This window comes from Lithobates pipiens, unplaced genomic scaffold (genome assembly GCF_037356315.1).
Source record: "Lithobates pipiens isolate NorthernLeopardFrog02 unplaced genomic scaffold, aLitPip1_a1.2 Scaffold_8, whole genome shotgun sequence".
In the NCBI taxonomy this organism is placed as follows: Eukaryota; Metazoa; Chordata; class Amphibia; order Anura; family Ranidae; genus Lithobates; species Lithobates pipiens.
The window spans coordinates 279,658,673-279,672,703 of record NW_027507903.1 but is presented as its reverse complement, the minus strand read 5'-3'; the positions used below and the strand labels follow the sequence as shown (position 1 = coordinate 279,672,703).

The 14,031-nt window shown below is 41.2% G+C and overlaps 1 protein-coding gene across 3 annotated transcripts in view; it reads right to left on the bottom strand.

Moving 5' to 3' along the window:
* Nucleotides 1-14,031, bottom strand: part of SLC41A2 (solute carrier family 41 member 2) — a 154,028-nt gene that overhangs the window by 31,918 nt on the left and 108,079 nt on the right. For all 3 annotated transcript variants that reach the window (XM_077472106.1, XM_077472107.1, XM_077472108.1), the window contains exon 8: nucleotides 13,639-13,718. In XM_077472106.1, coding sequence (XP_077328232.1) covers nucleotides 13,639-13,718 — 80 coding nt within the window. The remainder of the gene's footprint in view (nucleotides 1-13,638; nucleotides 13,719-14,031) is intronic.

The window sequence follows — 14,031 nt, the reverse complement described above, 5'->3', positions numbered from 1 at the left end:
ATAGATGAAGAGGGCAAAGCTGGCAGCTCTAAATTGGAAGATCTCATGGCTAAAGCTCTTGGGTGATAAGCTACTGTGTACCATTTGCATCTATCCAATACTGTACATATTCATTTTACATGGACTATGGCCAAGCTGGCGAAGGCAAGAGATGCTCCAGATTTGAGGATTTCCAATTCCCTATATGGCAGCACTGAACCTGAGACAGTTTGCACAACAGGGTGGAGAATCTCTCTGCCAGAGTAGCCAATCCTTTCCTAAACTATAGAGAAGAGAAAACATCTAAAATCTATGTGTGTGCCACCATCGGAGTCATACAAGTATTGCAGAGGGTGTTGATGCTCTAATATCTGAAGGTCTAAAAGAAAATGATGATGTAGTCACTTGAAGTATCCCAATTATGAGGCGACACAAAATTGCACTGCTAGATTCAGTATTTCTTTACTCAATGACTGCTATATTTTGGCTTTGAAGCTTTGCTAGCATACTGTGCTTTTCTAGTGTGGTCAATATGAATAAATCAGCTGCTGTTTCTTTGCTCATTATTGCCTATATGGTGTATTCTTTATTAGAAATGCCATGGGTATGTTATGAAAGAACCCAGTGGGCTTCAAAAGCTATTTGAAAACAGCTTTCCTTTAATCCTCAGTGCAAGGCATCCTGTTATGGATGTACAGATGATAGCGTGTGCCCTCCTTTTGATGCTAAAAGCATCCTTTTTCTCAGTTGTTGCTTCTAAGCTTTTTATCCTTTTCCATATAGGTCATCTACCAGTGCTAGGTCTAAAGCATGAGTAGCCTAAATAAATAGGATGGCAGCCTGCCACAGATCATGGTGAATCTGATGAACAGTTAGCAAAATACAGCAATCCCTTAAAAACCAATAAGCCTAAAACAAAACTGGATTTTAGACAAAAGTATTCAGTAGAATAAAGCTATTTTCTTAGCCATTTTAGATCTCCGTCAGCGCAGGTAAGAACTTTATAATTTCCATGCTTCAATTTTCAAACCTCTACAAAAGAAACATTTAGATAATGTCCTTTCACCCACCTTCCCACCTCTGCATTCAAGTGAACACAAAAATATTTATCATTGTTCGTGTTCCCAGCCACCTGAACAATCCTATGTTGAGCAAAAGAGTGACTCTTGCTACATCCAATGATGGTTTCTGCCTAGATCATATCACATAGAAGACAGAGACTTGGCCAATTGGCCATTACACTTTGGGCTAGACTCACCTCCAGCTTGGTATACAGAATTGTACAGATGGGGAAATTCCATATTTCCTTATTATTATTGGCTCCCCAATATCTAAAATTGAATCCCTTAGCCTATGATTACCTTAGCCTTTTTCAACCAGGGTACCCAGGCACCCTGGGGGGTCTGGAGGATTCTTCAGAGGTGCCTTGGCAAAACGCCTAAAAAATGCCCAAAAGTGTATACAAGCCAACAGGTGGCTCAAGCCTGCATTTTATAGTTACACAAAGCCACGGGTTTTTATTGTGCACCATTTCAACCTTCCAACCACCAGAATCCTAACAACCAGTGATGCCATCAGTGCGGATAAGAAGGGTGTTGATCACCTGCATAGCATCCTTGTTTGAAGCTCCCCTGGCCCACTCCAACACTGGGGTCACATTAGCCGAGTGATGAAGAGATCTTCCTTAAAAGTTAAAACTACTGTTCCAAGAATTATAATCGGTTGTTACTTACCCACTAGTCCTATATATACCACAGCCAAAATTAGAATAAACTAGTCCCGTACTAGGGCAAGTAAACACCTGCTTTGATCATTTTGCCAAGCCGTAAACAGGGAAATAGTTGGCGATAGTCATCCATAGCCAAGTAACCTGTTAGTTACTAATATTAAATTTCTTATCTTTATTCTTTATCTGTCATTTCTTAACCATTTGCTGACTAGCCGCCGTACTTGTACTGCGGCAGGTCAACTCTCCTGCCAAAACCCATACATTGGTCCGTGCAAATGAGATAGTGGGTGCGCGCCCACGGGTCCGGCAGACTCTATGTCCGCTAGCAATCGCTGTATACAGAGGCAGAACGGGGATCTGACATCCCCGTTCTGACAAGGGACATCTCAGACATCTGCTCTTCTCAGTGATCAGGAACAGCTATCTGTCATGTCCCAGGCAGCCCATCCCCCCTACAGTTAGAACACTTGATCGCCCTCTAGTGTTAACCCCTTTCATGTCAGTTTAATTTGTACATTGATCAGTGCATTGATCAGGGCATTTTTATAGTACTGATCAATGTAATAATATCACTGGTCCCCAAAAAGTGGCATTAGGGGTCAGATTTCTCTGCAGCAATGTCATAGCCCCGCTAAAAATCGCAGATCGCCGCCATTACCAGTAAAAAATAAAAGTCCCTAAATCTATCCCATAGTTTGTAGACGCTATAACTTTTGCCCAAACCAATCAATATATGCCTATTGCGTTTTTTGTTTTTTTTACCAAAAATATGTAAAAGAATACATAGTGGCCTAAACTAATGAATATATTTGTTTTGTTATTTTTTTGGGGGATATGTATTATAGCAAAAAGTTTAAAAAAAAAAAGTAGCTTTTTTTCAAAATTGTCGGTCTATTTTTGTTTATTGCGCAAAAAATAAAAATCACAGAGGTGATCAAATACCAAAGGAAAGCTCTATTTGTGGGTAAAAAAAGGACATACATTTTGTTTGGGTGCAACATTGCACGACCGTGCAATTGTCAGTTAAAGCAATGCAGGGCTGTAATTGCAAAAATTGCCCGGTCATTAAGGGAGCAAATACTTCTGGGGCTGAAGTGGTTAATTAAATGTTAGGTACAGTTCGATTTTATCTAAAAGTGTTTGTGTGATCTTATGTACCTCTTAAAAAAAAAAAAAAAAAAATTAAAAAAAAAAACGTGATAATACAGAGGGCAAAGAGTGTTGGAAATTATAAAAACTAGGCTGGTTCCGAGCAAATTGGGGATCAAAAGGTGTTCTTTTCCCAGCAAACAGATATTTGTCTTAATTTTTTTAGTGTAGGGAGGTCACAGTGGGGAGTCACCCTGGTAAAAGGTGTGTACGCTGCATGGGCTGTGTGAGGCTTCTATAGATCAGATTGTCAACCAGATTCAGATGTGCCCGCGCAGAACTGAGTTTTCCGATGTGCCCGCCAGCACCGCCTGCCGTCCGTTAAGTAGGAGTTGTTCGCAAGTTGGAGGTTTGTAACTGGGGGACTCCCTGTACCAGGATTACCATGTATTGTTCTAACAAAAGCTGAGGTTACACATTATATGACAGTTTGGTGATTAAGTTTGCATCTATTTTAATATATTCAACACTATTCAGTTTTCTCAGACATTTGATACAGAAGCCCAGTGTTTTACCACACAAGCAATATAAAATAAAATAAAAAATCATGTCAGGTAGCCAGGATTTCACAAACCAATGTCTTTCCAAAGAGGAATCGGATATCTGGACATGAACGTCACAAGATATCATCAGAAGCTTCATATGGAGCTGCACAAGGAACCTGTGAAGAGGTTGAAAGTGAAACATTGCTCTGTGGCACAAGACATAAGAGGCCTGAACAGATGCAAATCTCCTTTGATGTTTTTGAAGACTGACACTTGCTTCACATGTCACAGATTTACTTTCAAATATTTAAGTGAAGATCAAATGTGTAGATGACCTCCACACTAGTCCAGACAAATACAGCATATTGTGCAATGCACCTTAGCAAAGGGTCTATCTTTATTCTAAGAAAACAGAATGTTCTGTATGCCTAGCGAAGGTAATGGTCAGTTATGGCTGGGTGTATTCTATAACATATGTTAATGATTTATGGGGCCAAATCATTAACGTTGGCATGGAAGCTTACTAAAGAAAGACAACTGCATTAAGTAGAAACTAGGAAAATTTCTCAATTTTATTTAATGTAGATTAGTCATCAATAAAAGCAACGCTTAATTGGTAATTGTACTACACAACGTCTGACTTCTCTAGAATGACTAATACTACGTGGGATTTAGGTATGAAAAGAGGTATAGTCCTACCAACTGTGTAACTTCCCTGTCCTATTTACCAGAAACACATGCAAATGTTGTCCCATAACCACCTACTAAATTCAAAGCACAGTGCGGAGCATTTACTGTCACATTTTAGCAAAGAGAAACATGTAGGCATATTGCCTAATAAAAAAACATAATGAGATACTAATTTTCTTTTTCCTCTAGACTGGTTCTATACCTAATAAATGTAGCCATAGACCAAATACTGACTGAGAAAACAATGACCATAAATAGCTTAAGGGTAGTCTAGATTGCAGTTTAGTGACAGCTGGCTGACATAGCACACAGCTCTAGGCCATCTCTCTTGCAGGGTAATAATTATAGCTAGATTAGTGGCATGGCCACGCTGTGTTATATAAAAGGGAAGTAGAGCCATAAATCTGGGGAAAATATGGACCAAAAATTCTGCTGTTAATCTGCCTCAATGCACCTATCAAATATGTAAATAATATGTTGCTAATGTGACAGCATTTCTACTAAGAGCCCATTCACACAGGGGCAACACGACTTGTAGGCGACTTGAGTCAGGCAACTTGGACACGACTTGAGTTAAGATCACAGCGCGACTTGGGACGACTTCAAAACTACTTGTGATGACTTCAAGCCCGACTTGGGATGACTTACAAGTCGCCCCAGGCCAGGCGACTTTTGCCGAGGCCAAGCAGAGAATGAGCTCAAGGGGAACTCCACGGCAAATTTCTGAAAAAAATTTGGCGTGGGTTCCCCCTCCGAGAGCATACCAGGCCCTTAGGTCTGGTATGGATTCCAAGGGGAACCCCTACGCCGAAAAAACGGCGTGGGGGTCCCCCCCAGATCCACACCAGACCCTTATCCGAGCACGCTACCCGGCCCGGCCAGGAAAGGGGGTGGGGATGAGCGGGCGGCCCCCCCCCTCCTGAGCCGTACCAGGCCGCGTGCCTCAACATGGGGGGGGTGCCTTGGGGGAGGGGGGGCGTGCGGCCCCCCACCCCAAAGCACCTTGTCCCCATGTTGATGAGGACAAGGGCCTCTTCCCGACAACCTGGCCGTTGGTTGTCGGGGTCTGCGGGCGGGGGGCTTATCGGAATCCGGGAGCCCCCTTTAATAAGGGGGCCCCCGGATACCGGCCCCCCACCCTATGTGAATGAGTATGGGGTACAATGTACCCCTACCCATTCACCTGTGGAAAAAAAAGTACAAAAAAAAAAACACAAACACAGGGAAAAAATATTTTTCAGAAATTTGCCGTGGAGTTCCCCCTTCAGAGCTAATAATTCTGTCCAAGTCGCCTCCGTATAGACGGAGATCCGACTTGGAGGCGATCTCCATTGAAATCAATGGGTACCGGTCGCCTACAAGTCGGATAGAAGTAGTACAGGAACCTTTTCTGAAGTCGGAGCGACTTCAGTAGTGTGCATTAAGACGGCTCTCATTCACTTACATTGCTTTTTAAATGTTGTCCGACCTGAGGCGACTGAAGTCGGATCAGGAGTTGCCCCTGTGTGAATGGGCTCTAATAATGTTCTTGAGCTCACATGGGTTGATGTCACATGGTGACCCCGCCCCCTTACCATGTGACATCAACCATGTGACACCGCCCCATTGTCCCTATATAAGTGGCAGCGGAGCGCGTCCCTGGCATTGTGGCCGGAGAGAGCGCCGTGTCAACATCTCCTGGGGAAGAAGAAGAAGAAGAAGAAGAAGAAGAAGAAGAAGAAGAAGAAGAAGAAGAAGAAGAAGAAGAAGAAGAAGAAGAAGAAGAAGAAGAAGAAAGAAGAAGAAGAAGAAGAAGAAGAAGAAGAAGAAGAAGAAGAAGAAGAAGAAGAAGAAGAAGAAGAAGAAGAAGAAGAAGAAGAAGAAGAAGAAGAAGAAGAAGAAGAAGAAGAAGAAGAAGAAGAAGAAGAAGAAGAAGAAGAAGAAGAAGAAGAAGAAGAAGAAGAAGAAGAAGAAGAAGAAGAAGAAGAAGAAGAAGAAGAAGAAGAAGAAGAAGAAGAAGAAGAAGAAGAAGAAGAAGAAGAAGAAGAAGAAGAAGAAGAAGAAGAAGAAGAAGAAGAAGAAGAAGAAGAAGAAGAAGAAGAAGAAGAAGAAGAAGAAGAAGAAGAAGAAGAAGAAGAAGAAGAAGAAGAAGAAGAAGAAGAAGAAGAAGAAGAAGAAGAAAAGAAGAAGAAGAAGAAGAAGAAGAAGAAGAAGAAGAAGAAGAAGAAGAAGAAGAAGAAGAAGAAGAAGAAGAAGAAGAAGAAGAAGAAGAAGAAGAAGAAGACCGGGCCACCGCCTGCAAAAGAGCTATAAGAAGGCGCGGTGGCCCGGCAGAAGAACCGAAGAGGGGGACAAGACCCCCGAAGTCGGGAGAAGAGGCCGGCGGCGGGGAGGAAGAAAGCCGGACTCCTCCGCTAGCAAAAGAGCTACAAGAAGATAGCGGAGGAGTCCGGTGAGAAGACCCCCGAAGACGGAAGACCCCCGGAGCTGTGCAATAAAATATTTTTTCCCTGTGTTGTGTTTTTTTTTTGTACTTTTTTTCCACAGGTGAATGGGTAGGGGTACATTGTACCCCATACTCATTCACATAGGGTGGGGGGCCGGTATCCGGGGGCCCCCTTATTAAAGGGGGCTCCCGGATTCCGATAAGCCCCCCGCCCGCAGACCCCGACAACCAACGGCCAGGGTTGTCGGGAAGAGGCCCTTGTCCTCATCGACATGGGGACAAGGTGCTTTGGGGTGGGGGGGCCGCACGCCCCCCCTCCCCCAAGGCACCCCCCCATGTTGAGGGCACGCGGCCTGGTACGGCTCAGGAGGGGGGGGGCCGCCCGCTCATCCCCACCCCCTTTCCTGGCCGGCCGGGTAGCGTGCTCGGATAAGGGTCTGGGGGGGACCCCCACGCCGTTTTTTCGGCGTAGGGGGTTCCCCTTGGAATCCATACCAGACCTAAGGGCCTGGTATGCTCTCGGAGGGGGAACCCACGCCAAATTTTTTTCAGAAATTTGCCGTGGAGTTCCCCCTTCAGAGCTAATAATTCTGTCCAAGTCGCCTCCGTATAGACGGAGATCCGACTTGGAGGCGATCTCCATTGAAATCAATGGGTACCGGTCGCCTACAAGTCGGATAGAAGTAGTACAGGAACCTTTTCTGAAGTCGGAGCGACTTCAGTAGTGTGCATTAAGACGGCTCTCATTCACTTACATTGCTTTTTAAATGTTGTCCGACCTGAGGCGACTTGGGGCGACCTGAAGTCGGATCAGGAGTTGCCCCTGTGTGAATGGGCTCTAATAATGTTCTTGAGCTCACATTACATTCTGCATCATGGGCAAGAGGAGTGTAGTTCTTACCCCCCAACTTCAGGTGACCGTTTTAGGGAGCACAAAGCTGCCCCTGTCATTATTGCAACATATTTTAGGACTATGCGAGCAGGAAAACATGTATACTATACATATGTACTACACATATTTATGCGGCCATAAAGATTTCAGTTCATTGTAGTCTGGAAAGACATCATAAAATTGGCCTAAGGGATTGCGTTACTGAATTCAGGTCCTAGTTTTGATTACCTGTGAACTCTAGGCAAATATTTTGAGAAAGATCAAGAAATGGCATATTTCTCTCAGCATAGGGTTCCTTACCTATATTAGTGAAAAATAAAAATTGTACCCTGACAAGAGTACTTATATTAATCAAGGTAAAAAAAAATATAAGTACTCAATTCTATGCTGTATTTGTCCCCTGCCAGCTTTAAGCCTGAGAACTGAGCGATCGAATGACTGCTGATTACTCAGTTCTTGGTCCACTCTGAGTAGAGAGCGGTGACTGTTAGCCTGCGCTCTGTCTCTCTAGGACTCACTTGAGCGCTTTAGCACGCTGTTGGTGGATTCTGGATCACAGAAGAGAATTATGGACAAAAAGGTTTACCCATACTGCTCTTAAATAAATAACTTAAGTTTATTTATGGGTTTATCGATTTTTTTTTTACATGCAAGTGAAGCTGACCAGTAAAGGTGTCATCCACAGTAGCAGTAGAAAACAAGAATATTGCCAGGGCTCAATATTGTTTTAAGTCAATTTAAACCATTAACTAGTCAGTTTACACAGACTACCAAAAAAAACCAGCAAGACAGTGCTGTGGTTTTTATAGCAAAGCACTTGGCAAACTGAGCACCATGGAAGAACAATCAAGATAATAATTAAATAGGAAGTAAAGCTTTTATGCAACCAAATTAAAAATGAATATTTTTTTGAAAAACTCAAAAGTTATTAACACTTCCCTTTTAAATCTTAACATGTGACATAAAAACAACAGTTGAATGATAAAGCTTTGAAAGAATTTCTCATTATTTGTAATATATTAAATTTACAGTGAGTGCACTGTATGTCAGTCTAAAAAAGGAAACAGATAAAGAAAATCATCTACTATTGTAGAGGGCAACATATGACAAGGGGAGAGTACCGTAATTAGAAGATAAATCATACAGACTTTATATGTCATTTCGCCATTTTTCTGTAATAAATTCCTTTACATTAATAATATGCACTGTATGCCAGCATAAAGGAGGAATTTGTGATAAAAAACAAACACAAACACCCACCCACCTTAAAACAGCTGTTCAAATTAAAGTGGTTGTTAACCCACTGTGACAACTTCATATAATCATGTTTGTTTCCTAATGATAGATTCTCCCGTCTGTGTTTTCTAAGAAAAATGCTGGCTATACCCAATTTTAGAGCGCCTTCCTGTGCTCATGTGACCAACCGAATCTCTGCGCAGTGCGAATTCAGCCATACAGCTTGTCTTGCTGAAATCGCATTGAATTAGCACCAAGATGGATGACCCCCCCCCCCTCTTTTTTTTTTTTAACTGTACTGGCATCGGATCGCATGGACCCATGCAATTCGATTCCATAGTTTGCATTTTGTTCTGCAAACCAATTAGGGGGTGTTATTAACTTTATATGGACAATCCCAATGGTTCGTAGAGAGCAGTGTGAACTGCCTTCGAGTCTGATGCAATACAGGAATCGGCCCAAGAATTGCTGTGGCTCCAGTGTGAGCTCAGCCTAAAATACAGCAACTGCTGTACACTTTTGCAGGCCATACATGGTCGAATTTCGAACTAAGTTTCTTTTCAAAAATCAGAAAATGAGTTTTTGTGATCTGATGATGCCACCATTGATTTTCGAAATTCAGCCGACCAAGCCTTCGATTTCACCTCATGTTGCTACAGAAAATAATTTTCGTGCCCGGGAATCTTCTTTTCTCTCCATAAATTTTATTTTCTTATTACATTTCTCGTACGATTCTCCCATCATTGATTAGAAAATCGTTCGTTTTTCAAACAAACAATTTCCAACATGTCCGATTCCTCAAATTTTTTTTCCTCACGAAAATTGGCTGTTGCTGCAGCCCACTAATGGTGCGAAATTCATACGAAAATTCTTAGATACGATTTTAGAAATTCGAACAGTGTATGGCCGGCATTTAGTTGTGTTCTATGTGGATGTTACTGAAACAAATAAAATGGAAAAAAGAAAAAAAAAAAAAAAAAGTCTCAGCTTTTAGTACTACTTTAATATAAAAGATTTCCATCTCATTTCCTACCTTCATATAGATTCATGTCCAACTCCTAGTTAAAATGCCCATATATCCTACTTCTGTGTCGCCACCAGTTGCCCCACCCAACCCCTACCCCATCCCTAAACACACCCTCAAATTATCTCATGAAATTACGCTTAAATGTTTTATGCAGAATTCAGTTACAAAAATAAATATAAACAACTTTATCAGTGACTCTCAGCACAGCCGCACCCATGCCCATCATTGCAGCCTCACCCATGACCACCTCCCGCTATTGCAGCCACACCGTGCCCACCTATGCAGCCTCACCTGTGCCCACCATTGCAGCCACACCTGAGCAGAGGAAGAGGAAGAAGATGGCTAGATCAAGAAGATAGCTAGATCATGACTAGATAAAGAGGAGAGCCGCATGATCAGAGCGTAGATAGCACGCTGTTACAGCTTACAATTTCCTCCGCTCTGCTCGCCATCACACACATAGCCCTGCCTCCTCCTGCCCCAAAGCCTGTGATAGACAGGACGCATCCCCGCATTGGACCCACGTTCTGTCTATCACAGGCTCCGGGTCAGGAGGAGACAGGACTGTGTGTGACGGCAAGTAGAGGCAATTGTAACGTAATCTTTAACAGCATGCTATCTGAGCTCTGTGACCCCACGGCTCTCCTGTTCCTCCATGCTCTCTTCCCTTGGGGCGATCGCTGGGAGAAAGGCTCCCGATCAAACCCCACCAGCACAAAATGCAAGTACAAAATTTGAGGGACATATCCCTCTCTAGATTATATATATATATAGAGAAAGAGAAAGAGTAGCCATTCAAACTCCTTTGTGTCAACTTGTGTGCATGTTATCAAGCCAAAATCACCAGGGTATGTAAACTTTTGATCAGGGTCATTTGGGTAGTTTCTACTGTCATTAAGAATTAAAAAGAGTAAAACACAGTTGATATAATAAATGGCTTCAGCCAAACACTAAGCATGAGTGAAAAACTATTTTGTGTTATTCATATTCTCTGAAAAATGGTGGCCAAGAAATCAAATACTGCCAGGGTAAACGTATGAGAACAACTGTATTAAATTATAATATATAAAAAATTTAAAGTCATATATATTTTTACTTTCACTGTTTCACCCCTTATAGTAGTGATTATCTGCTCTCTGTACTATAAAGGGCCAATTTTAGTTAACCCCATTATGACAGGTGATACTATGTCTCAGGCCCGGTTCACACCTATGATTTTTTTGGTGCTTTTTGCAGAAACGCACTACAGTTCATTTAACATGATTTCCCAAGGGACTGCTTTTTTTTTTTCAATGCAACACTGCTTTTTTGGATCCATAGACTTCAATGGAAAAGCTGCAGAAAAGCAGTAGTGCGTTGTCGCGATTTGCGGTTTTTAATATGCCCAACAAATTGTCCAAAAGAAAGCATAAAAAAAGGCAAGACGAAAATGGCAGCAAAAACACTTGTGCATAAACGCACAGCAAAAAGCAATGTAGAAACGGATCAAAGGCTAATTGCATAGTTGTGAACCAAGCCTTATGCTGGCCATGCACATACCAATTTTTGGACGAGAATATGCATTACGAAAAATATTTGTACAATTGCTGAATGAAAGAATGTCATTTGAAAAACTTTTCTTGCTTTTAACAGTTTTAAAATTAATGTAATTTCTGAACAAAAACCACATACTGGCGGTCCCCGGGTTACAAACAAGATGGGGTCTCTAGGTTTGTTCTTAAGTTGAATCTGTAAGTCGGAACGTGCACTTTTTTAAGTGTAGCTCCAGCCAAAAAAAAAAAAAAAAAATATTTTGAATATTTTTGGATAGAGAGCATAGGAAAGGATTAACACTCCTATAGTGTTTGTTTTGCTGTCTGTGCCCCTGTTCAGAAGATTTCACCTTACTTTCTGGCCCAATGACAATTGGATTTTGAAAATTTTGGGTTGTTGTGGAAACAAGTCTTGGTGACAAAGCATCAGTGGAGGTACCTTTTTCCCATAAGAACTCTTACAAGAATGAATTTCCCTTCCTAGGGGTAGATTTACTCTCACTTCCTGTTGTCTCCCTCTGTAAGTCAAATGTTTGTAACTAGGGGCCCGTCTGAAATATCCTTTAACCAAGAAGTTTTCGATTCTGCCCTTTCAAATTTTCCCATCACTGCTCAAAAACGAACGTCGATTTGACCCCACTAACGATTAGAAAATCGAACAAAAGGTCCTTCAAATAAATTTTTTTTTGAAGGAAGACATTAATTTTGAATGGCCAGCATAAGTGACAGCCAGGCGCAGGGAGCTACTGTTATCAAGCCACCTGCCTATGACAAGGGAGTCTGTCATACATAATATATTGCAGTTCTGTCTGAAAATCGCAAAAACAGTTACTTTTTTTTTTCTTTAAATACATTTTTTTATTTTGGAGTCTGATGATATTTATCAGATTCAACCTCTCATAGTATATACAGTATACTTCTGTCTGTTATTGTCACAGTGGATTCGAGATTTTGCTCTCTAACCATATAGTTGGTTATTTATATTTACCACTGCATAGAGACATTTAGGAATAAATTGCCTTTTATTTTAAACTTTACACCACACTTTTGTGAAGGTTATTATCCAATTAATCAAAATAATCGGCCAACTAATCAATTATGTAAATAATTGTTAGTTACAGCCCCAATTATTATGCCACAATACCTGGGACCTGTGCGTTGATAAACATAATAAATTAATTCTTGTTAGCTTTCAATTTAGATACAATTCTTCATAGTTTTATTGAACCACTCTACAAGACTATGCCAATTCCTGGAATTTTGTGCGTGTGGAAAACCCAATTAACTGGGCCTGAGAATAGATTGTACAGCGACTTACTTTTCTTCATCTACAATATTTGCTGCATGCCTTTAAGGAGCTGATGTTTATGAAAATTCTCTCTCCAGCTGTGACATGAATGTCATCTTTATATATGTGTGGGTGAGAAGCTTATAAATTATCCGTTGCTTGAAATTCACATATGAAGTTTGTGAATTTATGGTCACAGCATATGCGGCATTTCCTAATATCAGCATTGTAATAGCAATAAACAATAATTATAACTGACAATCCAATATAAGGCCACTGAAAAATCCCCTTTAATATTGTGAGTGCTGTGCGTCTGCTGCCATATCTTTCTTCTATTTCCTGAATTCCCTGCATGCTTTGCAGCTTCTCCTGGGCAGTTTACTTAAAATTTTTGAGGACTACATATCACATGCAACTTGCTGCCCGCAAGCTGTGATTTCTTTAGGGACTCTGCCACTGGAGACTGCTCCTCTCAGCACCTCTGTAGTTCAGAAGGCAGGCCCTGTGAAATGTGTGACACAGTAATGCCTATTCATACAATGTGTAAATGTTTAGGGATCTTCACAAAGTACATTTACAAACATCAAGATCATTATTATTAGGAGTAGGCTAGAAATAACTGAAATACAATGTGGAAATAAATGTATATGTTATGCATGAAATAATGATTAAAAATTTTGACCATAGATAACACTTTAAAATGTACAGACTTATGCCCCGTACACACGGTCGGATTTTCCGACAGAAAATGTTCGATGGGAGCTTTTTGTCAGAAATTCCGACCATGTGTAGGCTCCATTGGACAGTTTCCATCGGAATTTCCGCCGCACAAAATTTGAGCTCTGGTTCTCAAATTTTCTGACAACAAAATCCGTTAGAAATTCTGATCGTATATACACAATGCCGACGCACAAAGTTCCACGCAAGCTTGGAAACAAGCCACACTTGCTATTGAACTTCATTTTTCTCAGCTCGTCGTACATTCGCAATTTCCAGCCAACTTTGTGTGACCATGTGTAGGCAAGATAAGTTTGAGCCAACATCCGTCTGAAAAAATCCATGGATTTTGTTGTCAGAATGTCCGATCATGTGTATGGGGCATTATCTTCATGAATTTCTATATCATTAACCCATACAATGATTCATTTTACTAAATTATGAGGACAATGACTTTGGTAAGACAAAAACACAAAATTAGATTCCTACCATTTATTACTGGTGTGTAGACAACAATACCAACCAAGTTTGGGTCGGAAACAGTTGTGTCTAGTATAAGGCCGCCAACACTGAAAAAAAAAGAAAGAAAGAAAATTTGTGTTAATGAGACAGAACATGCTAGGTACTTAATAAGTTATTTAACGTCTGGATTCTGTTTTAAGATGCTATGAGTTCAAGTAACTGTATCTCTTCTGGGACCCACTGAGGCTTTGTCGCAAGCTATGCAGCAAAGATGTGAGACTTCCTTTGTAGTCAGTCTCCAGGATGTGCAAGTGGCTGCAGGCTTTAATTAATAGATGAACGCAGCCCAGACACACCGCAAAGGAACACACAAGATAAAACTGGGAACTAGAAAAGTTTCAAAACATGTCTTGCAGCAAC